Genomic DNA, 22,152 nt, shown 5'->3' on the forward strand with positions numbered 1-22,152 from the left:
TCCCATGATCTAGTGGAGCGAGATGCTGGATGTACAGAACAGAATCTAGACAACCGGCAAGATGGGCAAAGGTGTAAAGATCCTCCGACCTGGAGTGTATGCCCCGGTGTTGACGCCTTTTAGCAATGACATCCGGCAAGACCTTGAGCTGGAGGCGTTTCGTGCTGGTGTCCTCAGGTTGGCGCAAGCAGGAGTCGGGCTCATATTGAGTGGCACCCTAGGGGAGGGAAATTTGCTTTCCAGGTCCGAGAAAAGTGCACTGGTCAAGGGTGCCAAAGAGGTCCTGAGACAAAATGATCTCGAAACTGATGTGCCCATCATTGCCGGCGTGGGTGCGGGCAGTTTTAGAGAGACAATTGAGGCCGCCAAAGACGCCGCTGCCGAGGGAGCTCACGCTGTGTACGCCAGATCACGCTGATGCGCGCTCAGACAACTGACATCCAAGCCAGAATTGTCGTTGCACCGGGGTATTATTCCTTCGTTTTCGGGAAGGACAAGCAAGCCCTGAAAGAGTTCTTCATTGCCGTTGCTGATGCCAGCCCCGTCCCGGTCCTGCTATACAATGTGAGTTGTAGTTCCCGTCGTGAAACACGCTGACAATCATGATGCAGATTCCCTTTGCATCCGGAGGAATCGACCTGGATGCTGATTTCCTCATCGACATTTCGTAAGTTCTGCAGGCTCACTGTGAGGGAGCTGAGAACTGATCGTGTAGGGAACACCAGAACATTGTGTTTGTGCCACGATCGTGTTCCATAGAGAGCCTTTAATGACTGAGTGTCTGATAGTGGCGTGAAGCTTACCTGCTTTAACATCTCCAGGGGCCATCGGGTGGCACTGCATGTCAATTCTGCAGAATATCGAAGCAGACATACGTCGCCTTTTCTGGTCTTGCCCGGGTCCACCGATTATATGCTCCCCGCGCTGGTTGCTAGACAGCATGGATGCATTGGGGGCCGGTACGTAGCAAGATGACAGTCGGCTGGGAACAGAGTAGCTGACATTCTCAGAGCGAACCTGTACCCGAAAGTTTGCATGAAGCTGTTCCGATTGGCAACTGAAGCAATCGAGTCTGGGGACTTTGACAAGTACGTGTTTCCACTTACGGCCCAACGCGATGCTGACGGTGGAATCAGGTTTCGAGAAGCACAGCAATTGCAGGACTTGGTGACGATGGCGGACTCTCATATCAACCGAGTGGTTGGTCCAAGTGCTGGGTCAAATGAGATTTGGTCCAAAAGCTGACCATGATCAGGGCTTTCTCGGTATCAAATCGGCCATGGATATCCATGCGAGAACAGAATCGGCAAATGTCAAGCTTGGAGGAGATTTCAGACGACCATTGCCTCGGACGAATGAATTTGTCTTGCAGAATATGTCGGAAGGTCTGCGCGAGATCTTCGCGATGGAAAATTCTCTGTAGAGAACGGATGGGAAGATGAATCAGCCATTATCAGCTTACCTGATACTTGTACTTCAATGTAGACGCTGCGGGATGCTTGATCATGATATGCCTAATCGTATGGCGAAGGAGAGGATGACAATGGCGAGAAGGTGCTAACTTAGTTACCTGATAGGTGTGGAGCAGCCGACAATGCCGAGCAAGTGCCCATAACGCGCAGCCTAAATCGTTTCCAGTTAATGGTGCCAAGGCCTAGAGATCCCGCCTCACCCGCCGATGAACCCCCTAAGTTGGCTCCCTAGGTGGCTTAGACTTGCCGAGTACACTCCAAGACTTCATGCCGCCAGCGTACCTAGGTATCTAAACTTAGTTGTACGTAGCAATTTCACTTCGACTACCCTCATCATGGCCTTGCCCATCACCGTTTGCTGTCTTCAACATAACCATGCCTCAAGACGATTCCAATACAGTCCAGTCTAAGCGCCTGCGTGGCAAGTATGTTTCGCAAGCTTGGTGAGGTCAAATACTCTCTTCAAACTCGGTGACTGTAGCTGACGAATTGCCCAGTGTCCAGTGTCGCCAGCGCAAGCTGAAGGTGGGATTCTATTTGTCCCATACATACGGTTCACTTCCAACCCTGATGTTCACAGTGCTCTGGGGCATTTCCTTGCCAGCGCTGTACCTTGAGAGGTCAGCCGTGTCATTTTGGCCACAACGCAGGAGGAAATGTGACCATCGAGCAACCCACGGGCAATCAGATCTTACGCTCGACGCGCCAATCACCCTCACCTGCTCTTCAATTACAACGGTCGTCCTCGAGCTCCGTGGAAGCCCGACTGGGCAGACTAGAAGCAAAGCTCGATGCTCTTCTCTCTGCAAGGGGCGACGACACTTTCCGGTCGAATGCTTCATCCGAGGCTCCTCCAGAAGCAACTGAGGATTTTCAAGGCAAGTGTTGTCACTAGTTAGCATTCAGAAATCTAAACTTGCCGATTGGTAGGTGATACTACCTTCGAGGCGCCTTTGTCGGCATTGAATGCAAATCTGGAGTCAGTTAAGGCCCAGCTTGGTCTCCAGGACTCAACACGGACCGCCCGGCTTTCAGTTTCGAGCCAACACGAGTCGCAAGACCAACAGATCACATCTCCTTCCATTGCTTTAAGCGAGCCAGTACGCGGACTTCGAGTCGGGTCACGGTTCCTTCCATTTCCCAGCCCTCGGGATTACAGCGAATATATCGACTTCTTCTTTGAGGACATCAATCCGTGTCACTCCTGCGTCAACGAGGCGGCCTTCAGACAAAGCAATAAAAAGCTCAGACGATGTATCTTTGCCCGCGGTGACGATATCTGCTTCTTAGCCTTGAACTATATCATATTCGCCTGTGCAGATATCCTCCGCAATGTCGAACCGGTGCAACAACCACTACCGTGTCCTGGGTGGAACTGGTTTCTAGCAGCAGATAGCTTGCTAGGCAAGCGTAAACTGAGTGGGCAGGCGGATTTATGTCTCATACAGTTTCTGATCTATGAGGTCTAGCTGTTCTTCTCCTCTGCTGAACAAGGTCAGTGCTAATGTTCAAACAGGCGTTCTATTTAATGCATGCCGACAAGTCAAGTGCAGCCTACAATGCCATTGGCATCGCCTGTAGGCTCTCTTTCCAATTTGGTCTCCACAATCAGCCTCGTTGGGATCAACGTTGTGACCCTTTCTCCATTCACATGCGCCAACGTGTCTTCTGGACCGTGTACTTTGTGGATAGGCGCATCGCCCTAAGCTGTGGTCGACCATATGGTATCAGAGATTCAGACATCCGCGTGGAGAAGCCTGCCTGGCTTCACGACAAGGCTAGTGAACCTTTCATCATGTTGCACCGTGCTCTATTTTGACGATTTGAGTAGGCACTCAGCCCAGGTCACCCGCTACCGCCTTCAGATCCCGACAGGTCGGCCATTATGTACCTCATCTGCATGGCTGAGTTTGGGAAGCTTGCTGGTGACGTTTGGGACACCATGTTTGCAGCTAACGGCGACACATTCAGTACTGAGGCTGTTGCTATTCTTGATGCAAAGATCAGGCATTGGCTGGAAAACACGCTGCCCAAGATCCCGTTGTTGCCAAGTCAGATTCCACTCACACAACGACATCGCCGCCAGCAGCTTTTGGTGGATACTGTAAGTCTGCATACACCGTGTCGGGGAAGTCCACTGACAAGTACCTCGAAACAGCGCCTCTTTCATCTCCGGCTTCTCCTCCACCGTCGCGAGATGGTATCGCTAAGTTATAATGCGACCGTTGGACTGCTGTGCGGAAACTTGGCCACAAATATCGTTCGGCGACTGGAAGAACACCGTCTCGAGATCAATCAGCCTAGCTCCTTTCGATTCCACCTTGCAACGACCCTTGGAGGGGCAATTCTGATACTGGCGACCCTACTGTGTCGAGATTTGACCACGATCGGCTTGCAAGACCGTCATGCAATCTTTAGCAAGAGTTTCCACACTGCCGTGGAAATGTTGAAAGAGCTGGCACAGGTTCTCCGCGCGGCCCGTCGCATTGCTGACGATCTGGACACCGTGGTGAATTCTGTAACGTCGATACTCCTGCGTTCCAGCTTTTCTCCTCAGAACAATATTGGACAACTTCCTGAAGGGACCTTTGACAACTTTTTCCCACACACTGATGCTGATGTTGCAAACCTGGGTCAGCTTCCAGAGTCGGGCGTCTCCGAAATGGGTGGCCAGACAGTCGAATCGACGTTCAACTACGATATCTTTGCAACTTTGGACAGTTGGGACAGCTACTTCCAGGCGAATACAGGCGATCCCGGAGTTCCGTGGATCTGAGTGTTCGAGCTATAAATGACCATGTCTGCGCAAGCAGAAATTAACTGTCTATGGCAAGCCGACCCGCCAGTCTGCTCCATCGCCATTGAGACCAAATCTCGTGCTACCCATGTCTTTCACAGTTGTCCGTCTCATATCTCGAGGATATATCCCTTCATACGAGCCACCAGTAGCCCGATGAAGGACTGCAGTGTTATCCCAAATGATCATGTCACCGTTTTGAACCCATTCGGCGGTATACCTGTACTTGGGCTGCGAAACGTGAGCAAGCAGCTCATCGATTAGAGCCGTACTTTCTTCTCGATCCTTTCCCTCGATATGATGGACATATGAAGCAATGTACAGATTCTGAATGAACATCAGAGCGAGATAACCGATACCAGGGATTGACTACTCACCATTCTACCGCTCCACTCGTGCTGTTGGGCAAGTCGGTGTCGACTCAAGGGCAGTTTTTCCGGGTCAGTGTCCTTGAAATATTCCGGGACTGCTTTCTTTCGAGAATGGAACAGAGAATGCGCAGCTACGAGGCCCTCCAGTTTTTTCTTCATATCTTCGGGCAGATCGTCGTACGCGGTTCGAGAATCTGCAAACTAGATTGTCTCAGGTGTCAGCTACAAGCTCCGCGCCCAACACTCGGAGACGTACCTCCGTGTGCCCACCAGTGCCTTGCGGGGGAATCTTGTGCGCTAACAATAGCGAATGGCCTGCACGTCGACCATTGAAGGAGGAGTCTGTGTGGAACATCTCATTGGCCTGGTCCAGGTCAGAAGCCACCAATACTCCTCGGCTATTGCGATCGTACCTTGTTTCCGATGACTTGTGCAGCTGTCAAAGGGGCAACTTCGCCTGTAAGTGGATCGATGTTGCCAGCATCAAAGAGCTCCGGGTAGGGCAAACGATGAACGCGACCGGCTTTCTGGTAAGGACGAACGTCGTCAAGCTCTCCGAAATAGCTGGAGAACTTGATATGAGCTTCGTCGGTCAAATTGGTCTGCCGACAAACCACCACGCCATACTAGACATGCTCAGCTCCAAACACCCTGGACTATGCTCCTTTGTGGGAACGTACCTTGTCAACAACTTTGCGAATTTCCTGGTAGAGTTCTGGTGAAATGGGTTGGGTCCAGTCCACACCTTCAAGCTCGCAAGCAAAGGTGGGATGAAGAGGAGTGACGCGGAGATTGAAGTTGGACACAGTGTATGGATCTGGGACAGTCCCTTCAATCTTCAACGGTACCCATGTTGGTGTGGGCTTGATTGATATGAAGGCCTGCTCGGCAGCTTGAGTGGTTGTTTCAGTTGCCATCGTGTTGGAAGTTTCTTGCCCTCAATACAGTGTTCTCGGGCGATTGCGGCTAAGGCTTTGGTATTCTGCCTTGAAATTGAACCTGAACATTAACCCTTTAGGGCGATTCGGTGTTGTCAGATATATGCCCCCGGCGAGCCCGGCGAGTTGCATGACGATGCCCGCTTCCTCAACCTCCTCGCAGCTCCCGAGGAAACTCGGAATTGAGATATCAGCGGCTCCCAGGGAGGAGCAATCGACCGTGGGACGTTGGTGCGGAATCGGTCGGTATTTTCCGAATATTCCACTCCTCCTACTTCGTACCCTCTCTGCATCTCCAACAAGCAATCTCCAAGAAAGCAGCTAAAAGTTGAGATTAGGGCAGAAACATTCATCCCCCATGGGGTCATCCTGGCAAAGTGGAATTCCGAATCGCTTGCTAGCATTTCCGGAGAACTGCGGAGACCATAAAATATGGCTGTGGTTGCCTACTTCCAACATCAGCGGAGTCTATCTTCATTCACCAGGCAAACCTTGGTGCCGTGGAAGCTCTGTGGAAACATTCTCACTGCGCGATTGGTGGAGACTTCAACGATGGGCGCCGGCGTCGAGAAACAGACCTTCAGTCAACTCAAAAGTAAAGAATATTCTTCCTGCTTGCTGTTCGGTTTGTGCTGACCTCCCAAGACAATACAAACCCGTCATGGTGGAAGGACCCCGGTCTCCGAGTTAACGTGCTGCACTGCATCGGCCTGTACTTTTGCGTCTTCTATCTCGGTTACGATGCGTCACTCCTGAACGGACTGCAAGCCATGCCGCAATGGAAGGACTATTTCAACAGCCCATCCAGCAGTTTCTTGGGCCTCATTTCTGCCAGCCTCTTCCTTCGTGAGCTCCACTATCCCCCGTTTCCAACCGGCGCAGGAGCTGACGTGGTCCAAAGCGGCCATTGTGACTCCATATATCAGCTCTGCCATCAATTCTCGATGGGGCCGGAAAGCATCATTGGCCGTCGGCTCGGTGATTCTCATCGTGGGAGCCTTCGTGAATGCTTTTGCAAAGAATATTGGCACATTCATCGTGGGACGTTGTTTTATCGGTGCGGCGGGGCCTTTTGGTAAGATCACGGCCATCGCTCTTCTGCAGGAGATTGCGCATCCGAGATTGAGACCGATCCTGGCGAGCTCATTCTACTGCAACTACTACCTTGGGTCGACGGCTGCGGCCTGGTTCTGCTTTGGTTCGCTACACTGGGGCGATACCAACTGGGCGTGGAGAGCACCATGCCTCTTTCAGATCTGTGCTCCATTGGCCGTGCTCGTCCTTCTTTTCTTCATTCCAGAAAGCCCGCGAGTAAGTGTTGCACACGAGATTTCTGCTTTCAGATGATGCCTGTATGATGATTGCTGATTCGCCGGAAAACCCAGTGGCTCGCTCACCATGACCATGCGGACAAGGCAATCGATATCCTGGCCAGGTATCACGCCAATGGCGACCGGGACGACGAGCTGGTCAAGTACGAATACCAGGAAATCTGCCACGCCATCAAACTTGAAGAGGAGAACCATAAGACCAGTTTCCTGGACTTTTTCAAGACCCCCGGAAACCGTCGCCGCTTGCTCGTCCTCTTGACAATGGCTACTGGAACGGTGAGTGACAATGACAAGTGAGGGCCGCCCTATTTTCCGAATCGAATCATCTGACCTTTGTTGTCTTCCCCCGCAGAACTGGATCGGCAACGGCATCATCACATACTATCTGGCGCCGGTGCTGAAACTCGTCGGTATCACGGATCCAGCCCAGGTTTCAGGCATCAATGGCGGCCTTGCCGTATGGAACCTGCTCCTGGCGTATGCCGGGTCCATGAATGCCGAGAGAGCAGGCCGCAGAGTGCTCTGGCTGACTTCGACGATCGGCATGCTTTTTTCTTACATCGTCATGACGGGACTGTCGGGCAGCTTCGCCCATCATTCGAGTCACGCCGTCGGCATCGCAGTCGTGCCTGTCATGTTCATCTACTACGGTTTCTACGATATCGGCTGGACGCCCCTGCCATGTGAGTTTGCTGCAGCTACTGTACCCCGAAGTCACGTTACACTTTGAGTGGCTCCCTGCTACCTTTTCAAAGTACATTGCTGACTTGACCGGTTTTGTTTTCTCAGTTTCATACGGCGCCGAGATCCTGCCCTATCATATGCGCCTTAAGGGTCTAAGTATAATGCTTTCCGTGCAAAGTGTTGCTCAAGCATTTGTTCGTCCCTCCCGATTCCCAACCCCCCTCTTGGCCCTTGTCGGAGTAAAGACACACGCAGACTGATTTCAAATTTGTGAAATGAACAGAATCAATGGGTAAACCCACTTGCACTGGACACCATCGCCTGGAAATAGTAAGTGACAACACCAAGCAAAAAGATTGCTGCCTCCAAAAAGGGGAATTGAGCCGTGCTCGTGCTAAATCAGAGGACTCCATCTAGCTATATTATCTACATTGTGCTTATCATCATGTATCTTGTGCTGATTATTTTGTACTTTCCGGAAACAAAGTGAGTGCAATCCTCCCCGAAAAGGGTCTCGGCCTTCTTCAGGTGGCGGCGTGTATGTGTATGCTAACGATTCTCCTTTTTCTTCTTCTGGCAGACGCTTGACGATCGAAGAGGTGTCGGTCATCTTCGACACAGGTCGAATGGGATCCGCCAAAGCTGCGGTGGAACAATTCAGAGTCGAAAGGACGCCAGAGGGTGTGGTTGAGAACAGAAGTGCAAGCATGGACAAGGCGGACTTGGCGCACGTCGAGACGGATCTCGTCAAGGTGTGAAGGCATGGCGTCCCTCGTTGAACAGAGACAGTGGCCTTAGGATAGAACGTAATCGCATTTGATCGAGCCCGGGCCACTTGTCAACCTTGAAAAAGACCTCTCGTACCTCTCAGCATCTGTCACATCGCCATCGCTTCCAGTCAGCTCTTCATGCCACCACCCCAACCCCGACGTCGTCTCCTAATCACAGCTTAGCAGGCTGTTCATTGCATAGCTTCGACGTCCAAGGTAGAGCCGAGCCGAGCCGAGCTTGCTCTCGTTCACGGGAAACAGCGAAATGTTCGTCGGTTCGCTTTTCTGGCCGTGGATCCCGTGTTCTACGGAAATCCTAGCTACACGTCCTCAACGTGTTTCTCGCCGACCTTGTCCGTCTGCTCATGCCGCACTCTCATGTCATCCGCGGACTCGTTGTCGGCGATGGTGCTCGAGCGCTCACTCGCGTCGGCGCTGGTCTCGCCGTCCTTGAGGAAAATGCGATCGATGTCCTCGAGAGAGATGTTGGACGTCTCCGGGTAGAAGAAGTAGATGATGGGCACAAAGGAGAAGGCCAACGACATGAAGATCAGGTACGTTTTCCAGCCGAGGCGGTTGATCAGGACGGGCGTGATCATGACGACGAAGAAGTTCCACGTCCAGTGCGCGGCGACCGATATGGCGGTGCCTCGCGAGCGAGCTTGTAGCGGGAGGATCTCGGGCCCGTAGACCCACGGGACGACGTTGATTGAGCCACCGAACTGTGTTAAGCGCGGACAGTTAGTTAGTAGCCGAGCAAGATTTTCAATGAGTGCGAGGAAAGCAGTCGAGTGATCGAAATTTTTCACTGAGTCCGAGGAAAAAAACCAGTCCAGAGAGAGAGATTGGTTCGAATGGGAAGCAAAGCCAGCGAATGGGAAACAGAAGCAAGAGAGCACAACTTACGATGATCATGTACACGAAGAAGAAGGCCACCGCGGCGGACGAGGTGTTCTTCTTGCCGAACGACAACAAAATCGAGGCCATCATCATGCAGATGCCCAGGCCGAAGCAGCCGTACAGCATGGTCTTGCGGCGTCCCATGCGGTCGAGGGCCAGCGCTGGGCCGAGATTGCCGACGATGAACATGAGTTGGATACTGTATGCGGTCAGTACTGAGCGAGGTACAGAGGGAGAATGCGTTTGTGGAGAGGGAGAGAGGTAAGATCGTACAATCCTGCGATGATTTGTGCGACGCGTGGAGCGAGTTTAACCGTGGAGACGAGGACTGTCGGCATGTAGTAAACGACAAGATTTATGCCGACCTGGACACGAGGGTAAATTAGTTATATGGTCCAGAGAGATGGAGGAGGGGCTTAGGTAACTCGATGACAACCTCTCGAAGGGGCTATCGCCTCGACCGTTCTTTGGGGGCCGGCAGGAAAACGGAGAGTACGTTACCATCTGATTCATAAACAGTCCAAAGTAAGCCAACATGATCCTCCTCCTTGTCTTGAGTTTATCTTTCCTAAACAGTGCTCGGTGGCTCGTGACGCCAGACTCGACAGCTAAAGCGTGCTTGATGTTGGCGACTTCCGAAGTGATGTAGGGATCTGTCGGAGGTAGGTCGAAAACCGCGCAGAGGACTTGGATGGCTTCTTCTTCGCGGCCCTTTTTGAAAAGCCATCTACAACCGGTCAGCATGTCCAAATTGACGGTCTGGCGTGCTGGCGGTCTTACCTAGGAGACTCCGGCAGACCGAACAGCAAGATGATAACGCAAATGGCGAAAATGAGCTGGACAGCGATCGGCAGACGCCATGCAATGGCGCCGCCGGCGTAGGACATGCCGAAGTCCAGCCAATATGCGAACGAAATGCCTTTTCCATGGAGTCAGAATCGCCCCAGCAAACCCCAGGCCGAAAGCAAGACTTACCGATGCCGATAAACAATACCTCCCATGAGACGAGACGGCCTCGTTTTTCTTTCCTGCACAGCTCAGATTGGTACATCGGCACCGTGGACGAGTCGATTCCAGTCCCGAATCCAGTAATGACTCGGCCGACGATTAGGTGCGGCTTGGTGTATGCCGATGTTTGCAGACTGGCTCCCACGAGGACGAAACCCTGAGCATTACATCAGGTCAGCACCGGAGAAAGAAGGATACGGGAGCGGGGATGGTATTGCAAAAGGACAGACGTACCATAGCAAACCACATCATCCGTCGGCGACCAAAATGGTCCCCTATGAAGAAGTTGAGGCCACATCCGCCGAGCGCGCCGAGGCAGTAGCAGCTCACGAGGATGCCAGTTTCGGTATCGTCCTGAACATAGGCCGCGGTCAGTCTCGGTTGGCGACCGAACTTGTTTGAAGACGTTGGGATGGTGGAACTTCAAGCGCCCATAGACAGCATGCGCCTTGAGGACCGGCAAGGGAGATGCTGGATGCGACGTACCGGATGATTAAACAGGTCCAACCAATTCTCGTTTTGCAAGATACCCGAAAAGACGCCCTGGTCGAAACCAAAGAACAAAAATGCTGCAAGGCAACATGCTCCGATTGCCGCCCGTAATGACCGGCCACGGCCGTACCAGTCTCTCATATTGAGGGGAGAAGGATGATCGAGCAGATCTGGATATGGTCTGTCTTGTGTCTATGCAAACTTTGGGCCTTGCACACGCGACGGATACAGATATCTAGGGCGGAGAAGAGAGAGCAAGGGAAAAATAAGGGCGAGATGGAGTTCTCGAAGGACAGGATGGAGAGTTGCGGGATCTTCACCTTATATCATGATTGAACAAGTAGCGGCTACTGCATTGTGCTTGCTCGCCTGTCCGCTCACTTGCCGCTTGAGTCAAAGCCGATCCTCCTCATGGATTTCTGACTCGAACACTTCTGGGCGTACGACGAGGTGGATGAGCAAGATACCTGTACTATAGTAAGGCCGGACTGTCGATCATGGTTGCATTTCACCGGCAGACGAAGGTGATCGACCACTGCGATGTCAAAGATTGGCCGGGAGAATGCGAGCAAATGTTGGAGTTGACCAGTCTTCGACGCGTCGTATAAGTGTGGAGTCGGTTCAAGGTGTTTGGGGTGCGGGGAAGCCACGTACGTCACTCGTGCTTCACTCTTGTTACTGGCTGGTCGGCAATGTACGTAGTAAGTGGTAGTACTACTGGACAGGCACCAAGGCACAGAGGTACAGGCCACTACAGGGCGCAGTGAGGTACCCACGGGGTATGTTTTCGGTCACAGGGGTCGGCAATCAAAAGGACGTGGGGGAGAGGCATGAAATCTGGGGGATTGCCATGGATAGTCAACAGGGATGAGAACGTCGCATGCGGAGCCGTGGGAGTCAAGACCAGTCGGGACCAGTCCTTCAACGCTCACCTGACCACCTGCAGCTGGAATTGCTTGAAAGGGTATCCCGATATGAGAGTGCGAGAAGAAGAGATGGGCAGAAATGCAATGGGATTTCCTTCATAGGCATCCCGGAACTACTACGATACTACCTAGAGCGTTGAAGCTTGGTCTTGAATTGAACTAGCTACTGTAAAAGCCAAGGGGTAAGCATACAGCTCCTCTTCATCTCTCCACAATAAAAACACTGTAACTCTCACCTCATGGCCCTCGGAGATTGACCATATCTTGGTTCGAGCTTGGTTCTTCTTCTCATCAAATATCATGTCCATAGCTGTGATTCCTTCAACGCTCGATGTTCTGATGGATCTAGTGTGACAACCCCTGCCCGTACTTTGAAACCTGTTCCCTGATACCTGGTGGAAACGGTCTCCATATTACCGAATTGGCGCCAATACATTGGTTGATATGGCAGGTTTCTCATTGGACATAGTCTTGACAACCAGCACTTCGAGAGTGAGGTCCGGTGGTAGAAGCTCGTCGACGAACCGAGACGGGACTGACCGTTCGTCCGCGTCCACGGCTCTTATGTCGCTTTGGAGCTTGTTCTTCCTCTGACACCTCCAACTCGGAATCAGAGCTAGAGTCGGAATCAGGAGTTGAACGACGCGCCTCGATAGCAGCTTTGGCTCGGCCCTCGAATCGTTCGAGTCTCTCATTCTGCTCCTTCAGCATTCCCAACAACTCGGCTTGAATGGCGTTATATGATCTCTCCGTCTGGGCCACTTGCTGTTTAGCCAGGTCGATGATGGTATCTCTAGCTGTAGTAACCAACACGGTCAACTCCGTCGGATCGCATCCTAATGCCTGTACGAGCTGATTCCGAACGCGGGACAGTCGGCTGCCTGGGAGTGTCTCGCGAAGTAGCTTGATGGCTTGAGCTTCCGCAGTCATTTTGCTGTGCTCATCATCGTCATGGTTCCGCTTGCGCTTTTTGGATTTACCTGTTCACACCGGTAGATTAGCATATCGTCAACCAAGAAACCTCCAGAGATCTGGAGATTTCTACATACCAGCTTCAGACTTTGGGCCCTTCTGTTGGTCTCTCTTGTGACTACTCGACCCTTCGTGTTCCTCCTCCTCGTCGCGAGCCTTACGTTTCTTCTTTGGCTTTGACTTCTTGCTAGGGGTTTCGATAGAGTTCGGTTCTCCTTCTTGCTCGGTCTTGCTCTTGTCTTTTTGTTGCTCGAGCCTGGCATCGTCCTTTCCTGCCTGGGAGGCGCCTTTGTCTTTACCTCTGACATTTGTTGTGCGGTTCGCTGCCTTGTCCTTGTCCTGGGCTCCGTCGAATGTTTGTTTTCCTGGAATCTCCTTCGGCTTTTCTTGTGGGTTGTCCTTCACTTTGCGCTGTCTCGGGGTTGGAGTATTCTCTTTATCTTCAGAGCTGACATCAGAACTCGAACCGTGATCGGGCTCAGCATGGATTGTGCTGGAAAAGGAAGGTCGAACGTTCGCTCGATTCTTCATAAGAGCCATCTGCTGGAAAAGGTAGGCCGGGCTCATCTTTGGATCTGAAGGCACCTCGATCGTTGTATTCGTCTTGGAGCCAAAGGCAGGTGACAGGGCTGTAGGCTGGCGGATGGGAGCTGATGAACTGATGGAGTGTGGGTCACTTGTCAAATCGACCACGGTCTTCCACACCGGTTTCGTACTCTGTGGCGTTGCAGTTGCCGCGCGTTGGCCGCGGCCTCGAGGCTTGGTCTTGCCCATCGTGTCCTAAGTAGGATTTGTTGCTTGTGGACGGATCGGCTAAGGTCAGTGCAGAAGAGGTTCGACGGTTGTCAGTCAATGTGGGAGAGGAACGCAGCTTTCGAGATAGTTGAACACTTGGTGCGTGTCGAATAAGGGTCCAAGTAAGTGACAAGTGAAGGCGGTGTGAGTGTAGAGAGCACGAGATTGCAGTGAAGGATCTTGAGGTGCCTGTCACTGATGGTGGATGTTGCGGTGAAGGCTGCTAGAGAATTCAGCAGTTCAGGGAAGCGCTGTTCGCATGGCCCAATATCAAGAGCCTAGTAGGTTCAATTCATCATCGCGTAAAGTGGAAAGGAACCGCTGGTGAAGGGGTTCTGTTTGTAATGTCTTATGATAGATTCGTCAAAAGGCCGTCCTTACTTACAGAGTATTGCCATACCCTAAAACAATTCCGCAAAATGCATGGATGTGTTGCTTCCTTTTAGACAGCCACCATTTCCCTCACCGCATCAACAACTTTTGTGTCTGCCTTCTCGACCTTGCCCCAGTTGTTCCAGATATCAGCCTTCATCTCCTTCAGCCGTTTGTGCATCCTCCACAGATCATTCATGTCTTTATCATCACGTTCCTTCTCCTCCATCTGTGAGATTCGATCGTACAGATCCTTGTATCTTTGGTAGTATCTATGAAACCGTTTTGCATCCTGAATAATATCATGTCGATTTGGCCCCGGCTTTTCGGGTGACGTGGATCTTTCAGATTCAGATTCGGTTCGGACAGGAGCAGGCCGTTTAAGCTGCTCAGCTGTGACATTCGCTACAGGCGTAAGACGAGCGGAATCCGGCTGTTGCCGTTTCGCAGGTCGTTCTTCGTCTGTCGGCGCAACTTTCCGTTTTGCTGGGCTCCTGTCAGGACTCCTTCCTCGCGAAACAGGTTGACTCTTGTCCCGGACCACGGGGGAGTATTTGGTACCTTGCTTTCGTTTCGGCATGTCTACACTAGACGGCGGAGACGATGGAGCTGACGATTGATTCGAAGCCTTGCTCGAGCTGGAATTGTCGAGATCGGTAGAGGTGGTGGGCGGTGATGATCCTAGTGGCGAAGGTTTTGACGGTGAACTATCGTGTCTTGGTCTGGGTGAAATGCGGGAGGCCGTACTTTCCGATTTGGGTTGAGGTTTCAACGACTGTGAAGTATTCGTAAGTGCTGATCGCACCTGCTCGTTTCCACTCGAAGAGGAACTTGAATCTGACGCTTTGTGTACTATCTTCCTTGGTGATAGAATTACATGTGTCGGTTTCGGAGTCCCCGCATTATCTTGATCTGGCTTTTTGTTCGCAGTCGAAGTTTTCGTGTGACTTGGTTTGACGCCGATGACTTCCACTGTGTCGGCTTCCTCATCAGAGTCTTCTATTCGTTCGGAGGATTTGAACTTGCCATCGGGTCTGGCAGCCTTGCTTTGCGGTTGCGGAGTGTTCTTCCCACGAACCTCCCCAGATGTGTCTCCATTAAGACGGGACTTGGAACTGTTGGGCTTGTCCTTTGCCTTCTTCTGGACGACCACAGTTTCATCCTTCTTCACTTTCGTCTTCCCAAGCTCTCTGTCGGACAGCTCAGCCTTACTCTCATTGCTATTGTCCGCAAGACGCTCGGGTTTGGGTGCAACAGGCTTGTCAAAGTTGAGCCTCGAAAGGATGATGCCTTTACCTCGCTCATCCCGAGGCAACAGTAGTTGCCACAGGATGTCCTTCTTTTCTACTCGCATACGATCATAGGCCTGGACGGCATGGTCGATCGCCTTCTGTCTATCCTCCTGGGATCGATAAGGGAACTTCCACACATCCAACTCACGATAGGTCTTCTCCTTCAGCTCCTTCATCCCATCACCTGCTTTGGAATCTCTGGCCACCTTCTCTATCAGCCTTTCACAGTCGTCCTTGGGAGCATGGAGCTGCTTAGAGATTTCCTTGAGAGTCATAGGCCGAATGGCAAGGAGGTGAACCAGCGGGATTCGAACAGCATCCAATCGCACTCTGTCCTTTGCGGACATCCCAGGAGTCAGAGGAGTAGATGTAGGCCCTAACCTGGGAGAGAAGGAAGCGGACAAGAAAGGGCTCGATGGCCTCGAAGTTGACAATCCTCCCAGAAGATCTTTCCTGAGCGTCGAGCCTGGCGCCAGCAGTGGTGACGGTCTGTTGTCCTTCCTGCCCACATGTTTCAACTCTCCTCTGCCACCTATGATGCTGGTCTCGTTGGACGCTCTTTGTTCTTGTATCGACTTGAGGGTGTTTTCAAGAGTAGCCAGTGCCTCATCACTTTTAGCAGTATCTTCCACTGCTTTCTGTACCTCCAGTCTATGGCTTGATTTTCCAGAGAAGTATAGCAAATCGGAATCATCGGCCCGGGTTGTGAAGATCTCAGATGGGAAAGCGTCGACACTGCTATTCAGAGGTATGGCCTTCTTCCCAAACTGCACGAGAGGTCTCTTTCCACATCTGAGTTTGACCTGTTCATTATTTTTGAGAGATCGAAGTATTTCCTTTGTGACGTTCTCAACCAGGTCCAAGCGGATCACTTGGGAGGGTTCGCTGGCTCGTTTGTCTCCGGTGTTATGCTTGGAGTTGTGTCGTAGGGTCAGGCCCTGCGGAGGAACACTCAAGGCACCCATGGTGTTTAAGCGTTGTTACAGAGGGTGTTCAGGTAAGGTGATCGGTTCGGAGGTGATCCAGGTCATTCCTGAGGTAACGGTGGAGTCGAGTCAAGGAAAAGCAAGGACTATCAGTCCGCTCGCTGCATAGCAGTGACAGCAGCTGGCAGATAGCGTCATGACAAGGCTGAGCATCGAGAGACGAAGCCAGTGAATTATCTGGACGACGAACGGAGGAGAGGTGAATTCACAAGGAAGACACAGCAGTTGAGGTTGAGGGAACGAGGATGAGGAAGCGAGGACTCGGACATTGCTGACGATTGGAGGCAGATGTCAGGTGTGGGGTGGTAACTGGGTGGTAAGGACGAAGCGATCATCTTGGAAGCACGCGGTCGGACACTGGCAGGAGTGGGAGTGGGACAGGCTCCATGGCTGTCTGGCCACCCTTTGGGTGAGCCAGAAGAAAGTGCGGGAGCGGCTCCTGGATCAAGGCACGATTTGGCGAACAAACGCTGAAGAACGGCAAGCCAAAGAGGAGCCACAGGGCAGTTGGAGGGTCGTGATTCACCGGGATGTAGGGGCGGCGCAGTCGAGAACGCTCGAGCTGAATGGTGGTTTGATGGCCATTCCGACTGTAGTTCGCCCTGTCAGGCATGGTCGGTCGCCTTGTCAGGCATGGTTTCCCGCCTTTCCGGGGCCTAGGGTCGCCCTTTGGCTTTGTGTCAGCAGGAACCGCACCCATCGCATTCACGCGTCAAGAGACCGGTTGCGTTCGAGCCCTCCATTCGCCACGAAATGCCATGCTACGAAGGAGACTTTGGATCTAAGCACCAAATAGGTTGTGGTCATAGATGAGCGGAAGAGAAGACAGTTTGAAAATGTTGCAGCAACCGAGGGAGGCAGAACGTCTAGCCCTGTTCGGAACATGTTTTGGAGTGAACCTGAGACTGACTGAATCCAGCCCGAAAGAACCAAGATTGGGAAGGATCGAAGGGGTCAGAGTCAAAAGGCCGGCCATTTTTGTCCTGTGCTCGATCTGAGAAAGTGAAGGCTCAAATCATCTCGGATCCAGCGACTGTCACTGTAGCACGGCCAACGTGTCAGTAGCGTTCATGCACCTGACACATGTGTTTATTGCAGGCTTTCCGGATGGCGAAAATGAGGAACGGTATGGGTCGGGTGCAGCCATAGAATTCTCCTCCGTACCTCGGCGTGGACCCTGCAGCACAGCAGATGCACTTGTTGTAAGATGTGACCTTGAAGCTGACGGGCTGTTTTGGTTCAATGAAAATCGAATATGGACTGATAAGCGAGAGGTACTACGGAGTATCAAGAGCTGAAATAGTGACGAGGTTGATCGTCAGGCCTGAAGAGAGCAGGAAAGACAGAAGGACGATCCTGCTGGACTCAGGTGTCGGTGCGTCCAAGATAGACGAGTCCTGTGCTTCTTGGGTGGCTGAACCTTGATAAGTCGAAGTCGGGGTCTTTCTTCCGTGTCCAGGATCAACGGATCGGTCATGGGTTGCTGGGCTTTGCGGTTGCAGGGATAACGGCGAATTCGAGGGATACGGGGTGATTGATCACTTGGCTGCCATCAGTGCTGATGGGACGATACATATTGACCCAGGTCGTCGCTCGCACGCATCTCTCCAGGCAAGTTCCAAGCAACCAGGGCGTGGGTGGGGCGTGCAGTGGGCGTGTTAGATAAGCAGCGCCATGCCTAAAAGACCCGATTTAGGCTTGGCTGGTGAGCGAGTCATTGGTAGCTTCAAGCGCGCCTGTCCACCGTCAGAAAAACGCCTCTTAGCTCTAACTTACTGCATGCGCAAGACGTGCATCACGGATTGACCGGCATATTGCGCCTCACCTTGCCAGCCTCACAGTTTACAGTCGTTTTGAATACTTGCTGCAAGGCTCAGCCTCGAGTCGCATCCGGGTCCATCATGTCTTCAGGTGAGTACTGCAATGACGTTGACTTTTCTTCCTTCCAGTTGCAAGATTTGCGTGGTCGGAACGACAGTATTTTTGCGCACGCGCTCAACGAGTGCTAACTTTATGTCAGATCTGGTTGAGAAGACTCTCGAGGATGTCGCCAATAATGGAGAGATGGACTAGTATGTCCTCCCAACGCCAATGCAATCAGCGACTGACAGCATGCCAGTGATAAGTGGCCTTCAATCATTGAGCCGATACTCCAGCGACTCAACCGGGTATGCATCCAAAAGGGTCGTGTTAGCCAGTTTTGACACAATCGCAGATCGTCTATACCGAGTTTCCTATGCCACGGCCCTATCCAAACATAAATCGCCAAACTCTACCCTCCTCGCCATCCCAGGCGCATGCCACTTCGACACGAGATTTCAATCCCGCAATGCAATTACCTTCTACTCCCGTCCGCAACCTGCCTCCAGTACCACCTTTCCCAAACTCCTCAGCCACCTCGACAAGTCATGTTCCCGACTCAATACCTCCTTCGCAAGATCCGTCGTCCGATCTTATTAATGAACTCCCTTCCCTACTCCTCCAGACCCTGAACAGCGTCATACATACCCTGCGCACAGCATTTTCTGAAAAGCCACCACATACAATCCAACGGTTGGCAGAATTGGTCTTATATCCTACAAAGCACTACAAGACGCTGCCTGCTTGGCTGCGTGCGCTAGACCGGATAGTCAGCGTGAGCAGTTCAGCAGATATCTTTCCTCTTTCCGATACGCCGCCTATTGTCAATGGCGTCAATGGAGACGGCGGTGGAGGTATTCTATGGAGCAACAGCGACAATCGGAACGGTTACGACAGCAATTCCCTTGGCAGTGATGAGAGTCTAGGCGGCGCGCTGCTGACGCCTATACCGTGGTTGCGGAATGGCCTTGGTGGTGGCGAAGGGTCGAGTGAGGAATCCGAACAATTAAATTTAGATCAGAGCGCGAACGTGGACGGCCTAGGTGAGCCTTTGTCCCTGCCAGATCCGCTTGGACAGGGAGGAGACCCTCTGGTTCCTGAGAGGCGTGACGGTGCAGTAACACAAGGAGAATTGATGCGCATGGAGCAAACGGCTGGTGTTATGCCGGTGAATCAGAGCCAACATAACGGAACTGGAAGCCGGACGATGGCGGGCTCCGAGGACGGATTGTACATGGATGAGGAGGGTGATCTGGTACCTCACGCCCGTGGGCCGGACGTTGTAGGGTCAGTGGATATGGGTCGTGTGGGCGGACAAGATGTCGAGATCCGGATCGGAAGCCCACCGCTCGAGGAGAGGCAGCCGTCAGACCCAAATGACGCGCAGACAGTACTGCCCGGCCAGGACAGTTTGCCGGAGGCGACAGACAAGACGAGCGAGACGTCTCGTGAGGCAGAGGATTTCGAGATTGTGCTCAAGGAGACGGAGGGTGCTGATGTGGATGCAATGCAAGTTGATGACACTGGCAAGGGTACGGGTGAGAAGAAAGAAGATCCGCAATCGACCGAAGAGGAGGATGGCGATATCGTCCTAGTGGACGCGGACGGGAAGACTGAGGATGATAATACTTCGAAAGCTGACCTTTCTGGCGAGAATGTCGGGCCTGATGCGGCGGATGCTTCCACTTTGACCTGAATAGATACCCATTATGGCGCAGCCGAGCTTCAAGTTTCTGCATTGCTGTCTGAGGAAATGAAGGTTGTCAGGGTTCTAGGATTCCAGGTTCCAGGTATAAGCCGAGGCCTGGGAGACATCTAAAGTTTAGGCTATGATATATGTGTTTATCTGAAGAACCCATGATGACCCTCAAGGTAAACTACATATCCGTGCGCCGGTCAACGCTGTTTATGATAATCGTTGCATAACACCATGCTGGTCGAAAGGACACCATCTGTTCTTCACGCCCGTACAAACTCGGCCTCAATGCCTATACCTTGTGCTTGCGTGTCTATTCGAGCATGGACTCGAAGCTGCTAGTAAGTCGATTTTTTGACACCTAAGTGAATTTGTGTGGAAGGCGTCGGTGGGAAATAACTCCCAAGTAGTCGAGATGAGTTGAATTGTCGAGGAGTCTGTCACTTCGAATGCTGCGATTTGAGGGCGTGGAGCTCTCACTGCTCGAGATGGTGCCGTAAGCCCAATCTGCAAGGGGAGCAGCACGCACGCGCTCGACGGGAAGAGAACCTCCAGAAGCGGACGGAACTTTGTCGACAGCGAGCCTTCGAGAGGTTCGATGGAGTCTGGAGTCTGTCAAAAAGCCCATGGAACAGCCAAGGCCCTGTTGACATCGACATCGCAAGTGGAAGCGCCCTATGGCTTGGATCCCTTGACCAATGTTCGCCCCACGAATGGACTTGGAAAGCAACAGGTCAGCTCTCACAAAATGGTTCGACTTCTAGTCGTTCGACCCTGACTCTTTGATGTCGGGCGCGGTGCCCGTGTTCGTGGCTGAGTTGACATTCGATGTCGAACCATCAGCAACGGGCCCACTTCTCTTCTTTTCTTTCTTCGCCCATCTCAGGCCGCAAGCGTTGCAAAGGGTCTTGGGCCCATTAGGTCCCTTCCTCCACTCCGGACTGTCGAGCGTTCCGCAGTCGGTACATACATACTCATCTGCGCTCTTGACTTTCTTGTGCTTCTTGTCCGAGTACGTGTATCGCGATTCGGATTTGTCGATGGGGATATGTATACCAGCGTCGCCACGAATCAGAGCGGGAGATGCCCCACCCGTCGATATTCCATGTGACCTCTCACCCTCCCGATACCTTAGGCCGGTTAACATTTCGATGGAGTCGACATGGGATGATCCTTCGTATCGGGCCATCTTATCCCTTATGCTGTCGGGTCGGGCAAATGCATTGGCTTCATCCAACGCCTCACGAGTAAGAGCAATGTTAGACACGGTCGGCTTAGCAGGTGGCGGCATCCCGGAATAATCTGTATTTGAGTTCACTGATGGAGAGGCTGGACTGATCTCTGCTGAGATTGAGGGAGTCCGTGAACTTGAAGCTCCAGCTGGTTTGTGGTACTGCTCTTGCTGGACATCTGCGTCCTCGGCTTCTTCCCGCTTCAGTGCAGCTATTCTAGCTTGGAGCCGGAGGTTTTCGATTTTGTGTTCAAGAAAAGAGTCAAGGAGCTCCGAATTTCTGGTGGGATAGGGCCGAGCCATCATGAAAAATCCTCCGCAGAGACCGGCTTGTCCGACGGGCGTGCCGGTGAGTTCGAGTCCTGAGGTGTCCTGAGTCAGATGTGGATGGCCATGGCATTCGAATATCCGGTATTTGGCTTCCGCCGTTCGCATGCGGTGGTAAAAACGCAATGCATTTCCAGTGGCGATGCTCTCGTTGAATTCGCGCATGTACAATCCCTGATCGTCTGGGTGGATGAAGTCAAATATCGACTTGCCGACAAGATCTTGAGGATCGAATCCCGTGAGGAACTTCCCTGATGGGGAAATATAGAGGATGCGGCCATCTGGGGTAAGTATATAAAGGAGATCTTTGAGCTCCTCGAGAACACGTTGAGACCAATTCCGTCGTTTCGTAAACTCGGTCAAATTGCTACCAGCGCCTTGGGAGATCTGAGCAGCAAAACCAATTGGCAATGGTCCCGCTCCCACCGCGTTTGTGGCAAAACCGTCAGGGGTATCGGTCGAATTGGAGTTCTCCTTTACCAGAGTGGGCGGCACAGAATTCATCATAGCGGCAAAAGTCGTCGAGGGTAGGGACGTCATGTCAAGAGAAAGGCCATCAGGATATACGCCCATATCGGTGTTCACGAGAAAAGAGTGATCTGACATCTCAGGCTGGAGGCTGAATGAATCCATGTCGGTCGGAAACGCCATGTTGCAGCTGTGTTCGGTGGGTCTGCAGTGGACGTTGTGTAAATGAAGAGGCTTGGGATAGGCTGACGAAGATACTGGATCCAGTCAGGAAACGACGGTCCGTCCAGTAAAAACTGGGTGAGGATGCACCTCAGTGGTGCGCTGTCTCTTGCAAATCGAGATTTCGGTCGCCGCCCGTCGATTGTATCGTACTGTGGTAGGATGTACCGGGGAAAGGAACCGAGATGACCCTGGTACCCTGGAGGCAGGTAGCGGGAAAAACCGAAGAAGAGGTGGTCTGA

General features: G+C 52.3%; 9 protein-coding genes across 12 annotated transcripts; 4 read left to right on the forward strand and 5 right to left on the reverse strand.

Moving 5' to 3' along the window:
* Nucleotides 1-61: 61 nt before the first annotated feature.
* PV05_07511 (uncharacterized protein) lies at nt 62-1,423 on the forward strand (the record flags this gene model as incomplete). The annotated part of the gene is made up of 7 exons (XM_013460340.1): nt 62-399; nt 450-564; nt 612-667; nt 789-959; nt 1,011-1,088; nt 1,137-1,200; nt 1,256-1,423. The coding sequence occupies 7 exons, from the start codon at nt 62-64 to the stop codon at nt 1,421-1,423; spliced, it is 990 nt and encodes a 329-aa protein (XP_013315794.1).
* Nucleotides 1,424-1,780: 357 nt separating this feature from the next.
* Nucleotides 1,781-5,118, forward strand: PV05_07512 (uncharacterized protein). The gene is made up of 7 exons (XM_013460341.1): nt 1,781-1,915; nt 1,970-1,997; nt 2,053-2,350; nt 2,403-2,935; nt 2,989-3,249; nt 3,304-3,576; nt 3,631-5,118. The coding sequence occupies exons 1-7, from the start codon at nt 1,848-1,850 to the stop codon at nt 4,246-4,248; spliced, it is 2,079 nt and encodes a 692-aa protein (XP_013315795.1). The 5' UTR covers nt 1,781-1,847; the 3' UTR covers nt 4,249-5,118.
* Nucleotides 4,297-5,557, reverse strand: PV05_07513 (uncharacterized protein; the record flags this gene model as incomplete). The annotated part of the gene is made up of 5 exons (XM_013460342.1): nt 4,297-4,596; nt 4,647-4,841; nt 4,897-5,004; nt 5,054-5,266; nt 5,321-5,557. 5 exons carry the CDS (start codon nt 5,555-5,557, stop codon nt 4,297-4,299), a joined length of 1,053 nt encoding a protein of 350 aa, XP_013315796.1.
* A 238-nt stretch (nt 5,558-5,795) lies between these two features.
* PV05_07514 (uncharacterized protein) lies at nt 5,796-8,419 on the forward strand. Its single transcript, XM_013460343.1, has 10 exons — nt 5,796-5,820; nt 5,917-6,173; nt 6,224-6,424; nt 6,480-6,889; nt 6,964-7,185; nt 7,262-7,592; nt 7,699-7,787; nt 7,877-7,923; nt 8,011-8,079; nt 8,174-8,419. The coding sequence occupies exons 2-10, from the start codon at nt 6,011-6,013 to the stop codon at nt 8,349-8,351; spliced, it is 1,710 nt and encodes a 569-aa protein (XP_013315797.1). The 5' UTR covers nt 5,796-5,820; nt 5,917-6,010; the 3' UTR covers nt 8,352-8,419.
* PV05_07515 (uncharacterized protein) lies at nt 8,123-10,904 on the reverse strand (the record flags this gene model as incomplete). Its single annotated transcript, XM_013460344.1, has 8 exons — nt 8,123-9,085; nt 9,270-9,462; nt 9,537-9,628; nt 9,765-9,990; nt 10,044-10,182; nt 10,239-10,428; nt 10,506-10,625; nt 10,758-10,904. 8 exons carry the CDS (start codon nt 10,902-10,904, stop codon nt 8,684-8,686), a joined length of 1,509 nt encoding a protein of 502 aa, XP_013315798.1. The 3' UTR covers nt 8,123-8,683.
* A 916-nt stretch (nt 10,905-11,820) lies between these two features.
* Nucleotides 11,821-13,864, reverse strand: PV05_07516 (uncharacterized protein). Its single transcript, XM_013460345.1, has 3 exons — nt 13,842-13,864; nt 12,739-13,791; nt 11,821-12,669 (listed from the first exon to the last, which is right to left on the reverse strand). The coding sequence occupies exons 2-3, from the start codon at nt 13,433-13,435 to the stop codon at nt 12,146-12,148; spliced, it is 1,221 nt and encodes a 406-aa protein (XP_013315799.1). The 5' UTR covers nt 13,436-13,791; nt 13,842-13,864; the 3' UTR covers nt 11,821-12,145.
* PV05_07517 (uncharacterized protein) lies at nt 13,775-16,342 on the reverse strand. Its single transcript, XM_013460346.1, has one exon. The coding sequence runs from the start codon at nt 16,083-16,085 to the stop codon at nt 13,899-13,901; it is 2,187 nt and encodes a 728-aa protein (XP_013315800.1). The 5' UTR covers nt 16,086-16,342; the 3' UTR covers nt 13,775-13,898.
* Nucleotides 16,343-17,741: 1,399 nt separating this feature from the next.
* On the forward strand, nt 17,742-19,865 carry PV05_07518. Of its 4 annotated transcripts, XM_013460350.1 has the most exons (4): nt 17,742-18,017; nt 18,127-18,178; nt 18,226-18,274; nt 18,322-19,865. In XM_013460350.1, the coding sequence occupies exons 1-4, from the start codon at nt 18,008-18,010 to the stop codon at nt 19,660-19,662; spliced, it is 1,452 nt and encodes a 483-aa protein (XP_013315804.1). In that variant the 5' UTR covers nt 17,742-18,007; the 3' UTR covers nt 19,663-19,865. The 4 variants fall into 4 exon arrangements, with proteins under 4 accessions (XP_013315804.1, XP_013315801.1, XP_013315802.1 ...); XM_013460347.1 differs by having other exon boundaries at nt 18,127-18,274; XM_013460348.1 differs by having other exon boundaries at nt 18,226-19,865.
* On the reverse strand, nt 19,638-22,148 carry PV05_07519 (uncharacterized protein). Its single transcript, XM_013460351.1, has one exon. The coding sequence runs from the start codon at nt 21,869-21,871 to the stop codon at nt 20,423-20,425; it is 1,449 nt and encodes a 482-aa protein (XP_013315805.1). The 5' UTR covers nt 21,872-22,148; the 3' UTR covers nt 19,638-20,422.
* Nucleotides 22,149-22,152: the final 4 nt, after the last annotated feature.

Source organism: Exophiala xenobiotica (assembly GCF_000835505.1).
Source record: "Exophiala xenobiotica strain CBS 118157 unplaced genomic scaffold supercont1.4, whole genome shotgun sequence".
Lineage (NCBI taxonomy): Eukaryota > Fungi > Ascomycota > Eurotiomycetes > Chaetothyriales > Herpotrichiellaceae > Exophiala > Exophiala xenobiotica.

Excerpts from the sequence above, each read along its gene's own strand:
- PV05_07512 (XM_013460341.1), top strand. The coding sequence starts at position 1,848 with ATGCCTCAAGACGATTCCAATACAGTCCAGTCTAAGCGCCTGCGTGGC. Across the intron at positions 1,916-1,969 it reads AAGTATGTTTCGCAAGCTTG|TGTCCAGTGTCGCCAGCGCA; the intron begins GTGAGGTCAAAT and ends CGAATTGCCCAG. Across the intron at positions 2,936-2,988 it reads TACAGTTTCTGATCTATGAG|GCGTTCTATTTAATGCATGC; the intron begins GTCTAGCTGTTC and ends ATGTTCAAACAG.
- PV05_07514 (XM_013460343.1), top strand. The coding sequence starts at position 6,011 with ATGGCTGTGGTTGCCTACTTCCAACATCAGCGGAGTCTATCTTCATTC. Across the intron at positions 6,174-6,223 it reads GACCTTCAGTCAACTCAAAA|ACAATACAAACCCGTCATGG; the intron begins GTAAAGAATATT and ends TGACCTCCCAAG. Across the intron at positions 7,593-7,698 it reads CGGCTGGACGCCCCTGCCAT|TTTCATACGGCGCCGAGATC; the intron begins GTGAGTTTGCTG and ends TTGTTTTCTCAG.
- PV05_07516 (XM_013460345.1), bottom strand. The coding sequence starts at position 13,435 with ATGGGCAAGACCAAGCCTCGAGGCCGCGGCCAACGCGCGGCAACTGCA. Across the intron at positions 12,670-12,738 it reads GGGCCCAAAGTCTGAAGCTG|GTAAATCCAAAAAGCGCAAG; the intron begins GTATGTAGAAAT and ends CGGTGTGAACAG.
- PV05_07517 (XM_013460346.1), bottom strand. The coding sequence starts at position 16,085 with ATGGGTGCCTTGAGTGTTCCTCCGCAGGGCCTGACCCTACGACACAAC.
- PV05_07518 (XM_013460350.1), top strand. Across the intron at positions 18,179-18,225 it reads AATAATGGAGAGATGGACTA|TGATAAGTGGCCTTCAATCA; the intron begins GTATGTCCTCCC and ends ACAGCATGCCAG. Across the intron at positions 18,275-18,321 it reads TACTCCAGCGACTCAACCGG|ATCGTCTATACCGAGTTTCC; the intron begins GTATGCATCCAA and ends ACACAATCGCAG.
- PV05_07519 (XM_013460351.1), bottom strand. The coding sequence starts at position 21,871 with ATGGCGTTTCCGACCGACATGGATTCATTCAGCCTCCAGCCTGAGATG.